Raw genomic sequence first — 13,090 nt, 5'->3', positions numbered from 1 at the left:
TGTCTTTTTAATTCTTCTTCAATCTCTAGGACTTTTCTACCTTAGCTAAGTTAATCTGTTTTTAAAATCTTCGTTTAACCTTAGCTAAATGGATCTTCTCTTATATGTACTGTGCTGGTTTGAATCTGTTATAGATCACAGAAATACCATGTTTTTTAACCCAATCTTGTAGAGACAAAGAATGTTGGTGGGACCTTTTGATTAGATTGTTTCCATGGAGATATGACCCTGTCTATTTAAGGTGGGTCTTAATCTCTTGCTGGAGTCCTTTAATGAAGAAACATTCTGGAGAGAACTCAGAGACAGAAATGCCCCAGGAGGAACAAGCAAAGACACATAAAAGCCCAGAGACTTTTTGGAGAGAAGGTCCAGCAGACATTGCCATGTGCTTCCCATGTGACAGTGGAACCCTGGACACTGTCGGCCTTTCTTCAATGAACGTATCCTTTTGTGGATGCCTTAGTTTGGACATTTTTATTTTGCTGCCTAATAAATCCCCTTTGAAAAAGTGAACCTATTTCTGGTATATTGCATTCTGGCAGTTTTAGCAAACTGAAGCATGTACAATAAGGCAAACATTGGGTAATTTTATTAATGCCATCCTCTTAGTTATGTACCCATCTTTACACAATTTAGATGCATAGTTTATTTCTTCCTGAAATCCATCTTTGATTATCCTCTTCTGAGCCAAATATTTTCTGTTGGCACCCCCAGACCCATTTTTTTTTTTTTTTAATGTTTCACTTTGATCTCTGCCTGAGAAAGTAGGCTTGCATCAAAGGACTCCTATGCTGTTTGGCTTCCTGTTGGTTAGGCCATGGGGAGAAACTCAGCAGGAAACTGGCATGAGAGAAGGGAATGAGTTCAGGTTTCCCTCCTTCCTCCCGGTGGAGCTTCATCCAGGTGGCTGTTTCTTTTCCCTTCTGGATTTTGGTCAACAAGAAAGTCAAGGTTAGTAAAGAAAATGTCAAAGAATGAAAAATCTTCTATTTTTTTTTTATATTCATTCAACTCTGATGAATAAGTAGAAGTAAAAATTAGTCTTCAACATATGGAATGTCAAAAGTATATTAAATGGGGGTGGGCCACGATGGCTCAGCAGGCAGAGTGCTTGCCTGCCATGCCATAGACCCAGGATCGATTCCCGGTGCCTGACCATGTGAAAAAAAAAAAGTATATTAAAATATATTTACAAAGTTTATTAAATGGTACAAATATATTTTTAATATAGTTTTTCACTCTAGATTTAGTTTAGTTTCTTCTTTTTTCAAGTTACTTATTTTGATTCCAACTTCTATATTGAAATTTACATAATCAGAGATAACACATTAAATGATCTAGTGAGAAGTGAGGTGTAGCTGGCATAACGTATTGAGTAAGAGTAAAGAAACAATTACTCAAAAGCCTAACTCTTATCTTAATTCAGGGGAGGTTTTGGCTTGATGAACAATGAAGACTGAGCCCGGGGGTTCAGGAACAAGTTGTTCCAGAAGAGAAGGTAATAGAGGTGCGGAGAATTAAGTCCGCATGAGGAGACAGCTGCATTTTCTCATTAAAATACAGTAACACCACAAAAAAATTCTCTGAAGTAATGTATGTTAATTCTGCAAAGCTGGGAAATGTCAAAAACTATGGAGCTATAAATCACGATTATTTTAAATCTCTTTTAATTAAAGGTTGCTATTTATATTTTGAAAAAAATATTAAGTTCTCCCTTTTCCTCATCATTTCTCTAAAACCATGCCATGCAATAAAATTGTCCGCAGTTAGGCAGGTGTTCTCTATCTATGTAGTCCAACTGGATAGCCATGAAACACATGTGGCTACTGAGCACACGCAAAATGGTCAGTGCAATTGAAGGATTTTTAATTTTGCTTAATTTTAATTTAAATAGTCACATGTGGTTGGTGGTTACCGTGGCAGACAGATTTCTAGAGTGCTGGGCTCACTCCTGCTCGTCTCTGCTTCAGGCTCTACCCGCCACCCCTTCCCCTCCACACTGACTCACTCACATACAATCTCTCATTCCACAAAGGTGCCATGAGCACATGATGTTTTTTTGATGTCTTTTTTTCTCAACCCTGCTCAGTTTATTGTGGGTTCAGTTCAATAAGAAAATACAGTATTTTATTTGTATAACACTTAGGAATATAGGAAATGCTTTTACACTCAGCTTCATAATATAACAAGAAATTATATTTTTCTTAAGTGATTTTTCTCAAGTGATGCTCCTTAACTGATTTAATCACTTAAAGGAGCTCATATGAAAGAATGCTTCACTGACAATATGAACATCAGTGATTCTGGATGTTGGTGAGAAAAGTTTACTTAATATGGCTCAGGATGAGCATGTGAAGAGAACACCAAACTGGGGATCAGACCTGTGTCTGCCGTTGATGTTGATAATGATAATAGTAATAATAATGATAATAATAGGAATAATGACATCTATTATGTTCTCACTATTCCCCAGGCATGTAAGTGCTTTGTAAGCATTAACTAATTTAACCCTTGTAGCAATCCCATGAAGCTACATCTTCGCAGATGAAGAGATTGAAGATTAAAGAGGTAAGTAATGTGTGCAAAATAATACACTTATTTTGTCTTGGGTAGGTCCCTTCAATTATCAAGCCTATTTAAAATGAGTTTGCTGAACTAGATAATATCTAAGCTCACTTACAGCTCTTTTTAACAGACAATGGGATGAAGATTAAACAAAATAATATATGCAAGGTGTTTACTATAGTGCCTACCACATAGCAAAGACATAAAATATGGCCACACCTATAATTGAAAGATGATCTAGTGCAGTGGTACAGAGAATGGTTTCTGGCATTTGATTGCCTGGGTACATGTCCTACCTCTTCTACTTGTGCCAAAGACCATAGCAGGGACTCAGGATATCTGAGTGAGAGCAGGAGATGGAAATATTCTTCTTGGTTTCAAGGGCTCCACCAAGGTACTTATCAGTCTACAACAGTTTTTAGGAGTTAATGACTTAACTTAAACCCATTTGTGAGAAATCTCCCACCCGGGTAAATTGAGGTATTATGCTATCACATTGCTGGTTAAAATCCACTTATGCATTTGAAATTATTCTTGCTTTCTTTCAAAGTTTAGAAATTTATAATGGTGATAGCCCTAACCACGAGGCCTTATTTGGGTCTCTTTTTGATGCATTCAAATCTTTTCACTTTTCATTCCAGGTATAAGCCTAGTGTTTCTGGTACCAGCTTCCTCTCCTCGCTTTTATTATACAAGTCTGGAGATGCAGCCTTTGCACATCATTGAGGGCAGGCAGTTCTGGGCCCCAGTTGCTGCTTTTCCTGATTCTTGCTAAGAAATTGTGCCCAAGACCCTATAACTTCCTCCTAGGGAATATTTTATTTTAAATAATTTTTATTTTAAAATTTTAAATAGTTTTTGATTTGTAGAGAAATTGCTAGGATAGTAGTACACACCCAAGTTCCCCTATTATCAACATCTTAACATTAGTATGGTACATTTGTTACAATTAACAAGCCCATATTAAAACATTATTATTAACCAGAATCTGTACCCTATTTGGATTTCCTTAGTTTTTCCTGAATGTCCTTTTTCTGTTCCTGGATCCTGTCCAGCATAATAAATTACCTGTTACCATCACATCTCCTTAGACAACCCTTGGCTGTGATAGTTTTTCAGACGTTATTTGTTTTTGATGACTTTGACAGTTTTGCTGAGTACTGGTCATGTATTTGACAGAGTGTCCCTCAACTGGGACTTGTCTGATACTTTTCTCGTGATTCCACTAGGGATAGAGGTTTGCAGCAAGGAAACCACAGAGGTAAAGTACCATTTCATTGCTTCATATCAGGGGTACATACTATCCACATACTCACCATTGTTGATGTTGACCTTGATCACCTGGCAAAGGTCGTATTTTTTAGACTGTAAAGGTCTCCTTTTTCTCCCTTTTCATGTAGTACTTTTTGGGAGAAAGTCACTATGAGCAGCCTACAGTTAAGAAATGAGGACTTGTACTCTAGCTCCTTGAAGGCAAGGAGGTCACTACATAAATTATGTAATTACATAAATTATTTCAAACTCCTCTACATGGGAGATAAATCCCCCACTAACTTATTCTTTCAACCAGTTATATCCATATAGACTCATGGATATTTATTTCATCCTTTGGATTTTAACCCAATACTACCTGCTGAAATTGTTCTAGCTTCGGACACTGGGGGTTGTTTGGGTTGACTCCTATGTCCTAGTGAGTATTTTTTCACCCTCCTCACCACTTTTGTTTCAGCTGGGGGATCACCGGCAAAAGATTCCTTATCTGAAGCTGCAGTTGATGTTTCTGAATGATAGGAGCCTATTATCTTGCCATATGCTGTTGAAAATGCTTTTTCATCTCAGCTTGTAAATACCTTCCTTATAGTAGTATTTCTTTTTGTTACATCTTTTTCTGCAGATGTTGGGAAAGCCTCTGGCATTTCCCCCCCCCCCCCCCCCCACTTCCTGGAAGGAAGGCTCAGCTGGGTTTATGTTTTAATTCAACTTCTTCTATTGGTCCCTTCACTTCTCTAACTCACGTAGGTCTAACCTTTCCTGGACCTGAATACCTTGTTCTTTACCCTCCCTTTGCTCTCTGGACCAGGCATTTTTTTTCCCTTTAACTTTCTCATCTCAGAGTTTTGTCTTGCATGTGTTCAATATTTAGAGAGATGAAATGAGTTCTGAGTCTGCCATAGTATCCTTTTTTCAAACAGATATTGATCACTTTGACCCTCTTGTGTAGGCTAGTCCCACCTAAGAGACATATTCCTACCAGATCGACTTCTGATCCAGACCAAGCCTTGACCTAGAGCCACCTTGTCTGGTTACCCCTTAATTAGTCCTCTCTTTACCTCATTTCCCCTCACAGTACCAGTTCTATAAACTTTTCAAAAATATATCTCCTCAGGATACCTCCTCTGACAATTTTGTTGTTTGAAACTTATACAACAATTCTTTGAGGATTTTATATTGATTTTTCTGGACCTTCTCTCTCAAATCTGACCAGATTTTCTTAGTCACTTGGAAGATCTCTCACAGGTTTTAAAGACTGGCTGACTTACTATTTTTTTTTTAAACTCTGCTGCTTTAAGAGGGAGATTTTTTAAAGTTTCTGATGGTTCTCTCCAGGATATTATTACATCTGTTTTCTGTTCTCTAAGGTTTTTCCTCTAGGATTTATTTAGGGACTAGTCTTCTTTTCTGAACCGATAAAACGTCTTGCCCTTTTCTGTTACCTTCAAGAGAAGTTGGATGTGAGTATATTTCCTTTTCAGCATTGTAGCACTCTCTCCTGGCTCTTAGCCTCTCATTTCCCCTTCATATCTGTCCAGGCTGTCTTTTAAGATCCCAATCTGTCTTTAGGGAAGTATCTTTCTCATTACTACTCAGTTTGACATCTTCTATTTCATTTTCCTTCTTCAACTCCCCTTGTTCTGATAGTAAGAAATAAATATCTTTTAAAAGCCATTCTAGTTCCTTCTTGATTCTTAGGGTAAATCAGAATCACAGAGCCAGAGGTTGCCAGGCATGGAACTTTTATTGCTTTCTCTGCTTTTGGGTATTCAATAATCTCAGTCAGTTACTTCTTGACTTCAGCTGGGGAATAGGATATTTTTTCTGTCTATAAAAGAGTGCCACCTTTTAAAAATTTTAATTTTAATAAAATCCACTTCCCTTCTATAATTTCAACCATAGTTTGAGTCTCTGAGCTCTTCCAATCAAGAGTTTCTTTAATTATGAAACCGAGAGCCTTCTTAAGATGGCATTGTGGATGACTGAAATCTCTGGAAATGCCACATGAATTCAAGTTTGGTGTGCTATCAGTGCTCTCTCCACCCTAGAGTCACTTCCAAATAGCACACTTGTGCACCAACAGATACATGGGACACAGTCTGGAGAAGTTATTTTAGCAGACAGGCATGTCTGTGTCTGGCAGCAACAATTTCAGGCCACTTCTATACTAGGGTTCAGAGTTCAATTTGAATCCAGCCACTGTTCCAGATTCTGGCCTGGCAACTTGAAATCTGGCTGAAAAGCCATTAAAGAAAGCAGCCAAATGTACTTTCATCACTGAATGATTCAAAAGATTATTAGAAAATATAAAAAGCTTATCTTTTCATTATTGTCTATTTTACACCAGGGACTAAATGTGATATAACCTGTACTCATTAATGCCTAAGAGCTCATACTCAATAACTTGGGATAAGCCAGAAACTTGGTATTATCTAAGCTTTACAGACCACTAAGGTTAAAAAGTCCATGTGCCATGCATGCCAGAGCTTAAGATATAAGCTGCATGTTCTGCCCACTGAAAGTTTCCATATGAATGTTCTGTTGGGCCTCATATTCTTTCTGAAGAGAAGGCTTTAGTTAGGTTCAATCAGTTTAACTAAAATCTATAGAGAACATGCAAGCTCTTGCATTGGGAAGTAAAATATACCTAAATTTGTGACACTCATGACACAGTAGAAGCGTTAAAGTTTCTGCGTAATTGCTTTAGTCACTAGGATTTCTCCACGTGCTATTAAGTCTTCACATTTGGCCCAGATAATATGCGAATAGCAGTGTTAACTCAATTATCCATTTCATCTAGGAATTGAGTCCTGAGCCATGTTTGCTGGGATGGGCCTTGATTACCATTACCACTTAGTTGTCTGATATTGGTAGCCACTTAGCATCTTGATCATCAGTTTCCTCTAGAGTTGTGCTGTTTTGAGATGCTTTAGTTTCTTTTGGAAGTTTCTTAAGGGACTTTAAAGGTAAGAATGAATGGAGAGGAGGGATGTTGAAGGAGTGGCCACTTGTCCAATGCTTCAGGTCCTTCATATTCATTTAATCTAAAATATCTCCATATATATATGTATATATTCCATTTGAATAGAAGAGTTCTGCCATAAGACATTTGGGTATAATTACTCTCTAGAGACATAATAACCTCTCCCTTCACCACCTCATAGACTTCTGGAAGGGAACAAATAACTACAACAAATAAAAATGCTAAAGGAGCTTTTAAAACATTACATGAATGTAAGTTAAGCTTAGGGACTTTGCCTTTCTTGTTTACTAGTGTGTCATTCAATCGTTTATTTAGGTATTGATTCAACAAATATTTATTGGTCATACTATGTACCAAATATCTGTGGGGCTACAACAAGACAACAAATGAAGACATACACAGTCTGCCTACATTTAAAAATTATAAATAAGGCTAACAAGCTGTTAGCTTATTGTGATAAATAAGCCTTCATCAATATCTTGGAGGCTAGGTTTCAATTTAGATTTCTTAGATTCTTTGGAGATACATGATGGATTGCGGTGGCCTGAAGCGAGCTGGCCCCAGTCTCCAGCCTCCTTCATGCCCTGCTATTTCTTCCCACCTCTTACTCTCTCCTTCCACTGTGGGGGCCTCATACACATGTGGACACTGCAGTTGTCCTATTCAAGCTACACCCATATCCCTTGTGAACAGCCTTCCTTTGTTTCTCCTGGGGCCTTGGCATGCACACACTGGTAGTATAGTCTTGACTTCAGAAGAATGGACTCAGAGAAGTGGCCCAAAAAGGCTATCCAGACAGGGAATTCTGGGATCCCGAGTTCCTAGAATATAATCTAGAATGAGAGTTCTGGATGTGGCTAAGTGTTCAAACTAGAAGAGGCAGGATTCTCTATGAGGAGGGGATCAGGGCAGGGGCACTTCTTATCTGGATCTTGGGCTGTGCTGTCAGTGAGCTAAACATCTGCATAGTTTAGGGTTTATTGTCTAGTGTGGAGAAACAAAACAAACAATAAGCAAAATAGGTAAACTGTACAGAATGTTCAAATGTGATAAGTGCGTGAGAGGAAAAGGAAAGCAGAGTAGGAAGGATCCAGTATGTATTTGGGGAAAGGGCAAGTTGCAAAATACATAGAGGTCAGATTAGACCTCACGGAGATGGAGACATTTGAGCAAGACTTTACAGTGGTGAGCGAATTAGCCAAATATATATGTGGGACAAAGGCAATCTGGGGCGGCAGAATGTACCTGATCAAAGACCACAAGGAGGAAGCATGTCTGATGTGCTCAGTTGACAGAAAGGAGGCCAGGGTATTTTGAGTGTTATGGGCATAGAGGGTTTTAGGCCATATTAAAAGCTTGGACTTTTACTCTGAGATTAGAAGCTACTGCAGAATTTTGACCAGAAGAACAAAATGATCACATTTAGATTTTAGAAAGATAACTCCATTTTCTGTTTTGAGAATAGACTATTAGGCAGAGCAAAGCAAGCATAAAATAAACTGTTTAGAAGAAGAATGCAGTAATCCCAGAGAAAAATGATAGCAATAACATGGGACCAGGGTGGGAGAAGTGGGAGAGTTGTAAGTGGTTGGATTTGAAGTATATTTTGAAGATGGAACCAATAGGAATTCCTGGTGGGCTGTATTCAGGGAGTAAGAAGAAGGGGGGGGGGAGAGAAAGAGAGAGAGAGGAGGAGGAGGATACTGAACAATTGAAGTACGGGTTTCTCATCAACTAAATGAGATGGGTGGGGAAGGCTACGGATAAAATAGGTTTTGGGGAAAAGATCAGGAATTCAGATTTGGGCATGCTGAGTTTGAGCTATTAGGCATCCAAGTGGAAATAGTTAGTAGACAATTGGCTATTTGCCTCTGGACTTTGGAGGAGATTCTGGGAAGGAGTTATAGAACTAGAAATCAAGAGAATAAGATGGTATTTAGAGCCATGAGAATAGATGAGACTATGCAGGGAGTGAGGGTTGATGGAGAAGAGAACTAGAGAGCCCTGGGGCTCTAACATAGAAAAAAGAGAATTTTCCTAAAAGAAGGACAGAAAAGGAGAGCCCAGAGCTGTATAAAGAAATCACAAGATGTGCTTTGTGTCCTAGAAGCAAGTGGAGAAAGAGTAAGGAGGAAGGTAGAGTTCTGTTGCTATAAGACCTTTCAGTGTTATTAATCTCTAGAGACATAATAATTCCCTCTACTGATCAAATACTTGTGAGAGGTAAAGTAAGATTAGGGTTGAAAACTGGCCTTTGGATTTGGCTACATGAAGGTTAGTGGTGACCTTGACCAAAGCAGTTTTGTTACAATGATGAGGCAAAAGCCTGCTTGGAAGGGGTTTGAGAGAGTACTGGAGGAGAGAAGTTGGAGACAGAGAGAGAGAGAGCTATCTTGAAGAGTTTTGCTGCAAAGAGGAGCAGAAAAATGAGCAGTGTTTGGAAAAGAAAGTGAGGTAAAGAGAAGTTTTTTTGTTTAATGTGGGAAAAATATCATAGTTTTATGTTGAAGAGCATTATTCAGGACAAATTAAAAAAATGAAGTTTTTGTGTGTGTGTGCATGGTCCAGGAATTGAACCCAGGTCTTCTACACCAAAGGCAAGCATTCTACCACTTAACCACCTGTGCACCTCAAAAGTAATGGTTTTGAGAAGAGATTTCCAGTAGTAATGCTTTGGAGAAGGTGAGAGGGGATGACAATAAATGTACAAATTGAGAGATTGGCTTTGGACAGGAGTATAGGTAGTTCTGTGGTAATGAGTAGGTGGATGGATTATATGGTGAACACAAAATCAGCTCAGGTGGTGTTCTAGTTTGCTAGCTGTCAGAATGTAATATACCAGAATTGGAACAGCTTTTTTAAAAAAGGGGAATTTAATAAGTTGTTAGTTTACGGTTCTAAGGCTATGGAAATGTCCAAATTAAAGCAGGTCTGTAGAAATGTCCAATCTAAGGCATCCAGAGAAAGATACCTTGATTCAAGAAGGCCAGTGATGTTCAGGGCTTCTCTCTCAACTAGAAAGGCACATAGTGAATGCAGCAATGTCTGCAAGCTTTCTCTCCAGGCCTCTTGCTTCATGAAGCTTCTCCAGGGGCATTTTCCTTCCTCTCCAACGGTCACTGACTGGTGGACTCTGTTGTTCTCATGGCTATCTCATCATTCTCTTGACTCTGCTCCCCGCTGTCATGCTGAAGCTCTCTCCAAAATGCTTCCTCTTTTAAAGGGTCCAGTAAACGAATCAAGACCCACCTGGAATGGGTGGAATCACATCTCCCTCTAGTGAAAGGTTAATAGCCACCATTGGGTGATTCACATCTCTGTGGAGATAACCTAATCAAGTTTCCAACCTATATGATTGAATAGGGATTAAAAGAAGTGGTTGCTCCCACCACCGTGATTAAGATTAAAACACGGCTTTTCTAGGGTACATCAGTCCTTTCAAACAGCACAAGTGGGTAGATGCAGTAGTGGAAGTCTGTGAAGGTTTTCTTTTTATTGATACCAATTACTCTGTGAAGTAGGATGCAAAGACATCAGCTGAGAATGAGGATAAGGCAGGAGGTATTAGGATTTCAACAGAGAGAAGGGTGCACAATCATTGTCTTGCAGAGAAGAAGAGTAAATGGACTAGAGACATACTGACTAACTACTAAGCAATATTAATGGCTTCCTTGAGTTGCATGGCCATATGTTTCAGCCCATACCAGGAACTTAATAAATATATTTCTGGGAATAAATGTATAGAATTTTACATGCTTATATGATTATCTAGATGAACTAGCATATAATATAGTTTTATTGTTTTTCCTATGCAGCAAAATATTAAAGCAAGGGTTTCAAAATAAATTTTTAGCCATTTGAATGGCTGGAATATTTTTCAATCTCTTATTTGCATCTTTTAAAGATTGTGGCCTAATGCCACTTTACAGGTAGAAAGCTGTAGGGTTATGTATCAGTCAGGGTACTCTAGAGAAATAGAACCAACAGGAGATATCTGTAAATGTAAGATTTATAAAAATGCCTCATGCAGCCTTGGGAATGTAAGAGTCCCGAATCTGTAGGGCGGGCTGCCAGGCTGGCAACTCTGATGAAGGGTCTTGACGAGTTCCACAGGAGAGGCTTGCTGGCTGAAAAAACAGTGAAAATTCTCTCTTCTCCCTTAAAAGTCTCCAACTGATCAGATCCAGCTGATTGGATTATTTCATTTGTGGGAGACATGCCCTTAGTTGATTTAGATGTAATAAACAGCAGCTTATTGTTTAAAACAACTGACTGGTGATTTAATGAACCAGTCTTCTGGTTTATTAACCAGTCTTTTGGTTTATTAACCAGCCATGAAATATCCTTGCAGTAATGGTTAGGCCAGTTTTTGCTTGACCAGAAAACTGGGAACCATCACGTGGCCAAGTTGACACTGCAGCCTAACCATCACGTGTTGTTTCACTCAAATCATGATGAGTATAAAGGTAGGTTTAAAAGTAAGGCATATTCTTCATGTTGCAAAGGTAAGAGGATTTGGTCACGAGGAAATTCTCAAGAGTTCAAGCACTTGGAGATACAGCATAATGAAGTTTCAAAACGTGATTATTCCCCTGGGTGGGTGAAATCCAGTGACAGTGAATCAACGTGTATTGAAAAAGGTGAAAAACTACAAAGCCAGTATTCTGGAAGTGTTATAAACATATACATGGAGCGGGATGAAGTGGAGAGAAAGAGTGCAATCCAAGAACTTAAAAACAAGGACAATAAAAATATAAGCATCTTGGAAGAAAGCAGATGACAGGAATAAGCTCCATTTAGGATGGTGGAAATTTCACGAGAAGTTTGTTCTGAAAAATTAGATTTAATAATTCCAGGCATTTATGTTTTGTTTTCTGATGGAAAATAAAATTCTTTTGGAGTTTACCAATCCCCTCAAAAAAGCAGGGTTATAAGTGGGTATGTAGGCATAAATATTTAATTTAAATTTCAAAAATCTGTTGCAAATATATTTATATTTATGTCTTGTGTTAATTAATGAAATTTCTTTATTTGGTTATCTTTCTTGGAAAATACATTGAAAGTATTGCTTTCAATCGTAGGTGCACAATTAAAACAAAATGTGAACATTTTGATTCAAAATATGTATTAAATGGTATTTTCTTATTTTGCATATTGAATTTTACACAATATATTGGCACTCCATTTAAGGAGAAAAGATTTTAAGAAAACACTGAAAATACAGGTAGAGAATAAATAACAATAGAAGACAGATCCTGATTTCTTTTTCTAATGTCCTTTGTACCCTATCCTATCTTTGATAACAAAATTGTCCTGAAAGTACAAGTAGTTAATGAATAATGCATATGTTTATGGCAATGGTTAAATTATACTGTTTCCTAGAGGATACCACTTTTCTTCATTGAGCAACACATCACCGAGTTGGATGTTAATTGCTCCTACAAACGTGGTTTTGCTCTTCACAATAAGCATTAAGACATGTCCTTGAAGCTCTGTGACTTCATCATATACCACCTGAAAAGGGAGAAAACAATGAAAATATGTCAGATAAATGCTTGAATGCATCTGTTTTTTTTGTACATTCTTTTATACAAAAATATTTAGCAGTATTCTGGAATAGATAGGTCAATGTTAGAGTCTTTTATTTGTAACTCTGATTCTGAAAGGCTAAAGGTTCTGCTAACAAAGTGGAGTGTAAAGACAAAACACTTCCATAAGATGCTTAGAACTTACATAGATTCCACTAAGAATTGCCCACCCCAAATTTAATAAGCCTGAAAATTACTCCATAGGAAGGAATTTAAAATACATTCACCCATTACTTTTTAATTATCCTTGAACTTATCATGCATTAGTGGAACTTGAACTTCATCCTCCTCTCTTGAAGGAAAGACAGCAAGTTCAATGATTTCTTTGTGTTATTTAAATGGATGCAGTGCAATAATATTTTCATCTACCTGTGGAGATATCACTCTGTAGTTACTTTTCTTTAGTTACAATTGCTTTATTTTAATGATCAGAATGCCTGCTCATGAAATAAAATATGGATGAAACAAAAAATAAAAAATGAAAAAAAATCTATACTACCACCACTGGGAGATGATTACAGTTAATATTTTGATGTTCCTTTTTGTTTTCTACATATAATCACTTTTTAAGTCTCTCAGCTCAAGTATGCTGTATATACAATTTTGTGTCAGGCTATTTTCAACTCACTATCCACATAATTTTTTTTATTTTTAAGGAATCTATTCAATTGTGTTTTATAAC

General features: G+C 37.7%; 1 protein-coding gene across 1 annotated transcript in view; it reads right to left on the bottom strand.

Moving 5' to 3' along the window:
• Positions 1 to 9,469: 9,469 nt before the first annotated feature.
• The window catches only part of PIK3C2G (phosphatidylinositol-4-phosphate 3-kinase catalytic subunit type 2 gamma), a 392,208-nt gene continuing 388,587 nt past the window's right edge, over positions 9,470 to 13,090 (bottom strand). The window contains 1 exon segment of the mRNA XM_077170217.1: positions 9,470 to 12,334. Coding sequence (XP_077026332.1) covers positions 12,182 to 12,334 — 153 coding nt within the window. The 3' untranslated portion in view covers positions 9,470 to 12,181.

The sequence above is a fragment of the Tamandua tetradactyla genome, chromosome 7 (genome assembly GCF_023851605.1).
Source record: "Tamandua tetradactyla isolate mTamTet1 chromosome 7, mTamTet1.pri, whole genome shotgun sequence".
In the NCBI taxonomy this organism is placed as follows: Eukaryota; Metazoa; Chordata; class Mammalia; order Pilosa; family Myrmecophagidae; genus Tamandua; species Tamandua tetradactyla.
Note: the sequence above shows the minus strand (reverse complement) of the source record. Positions and strands in the feature narration are given on the sequence as shown.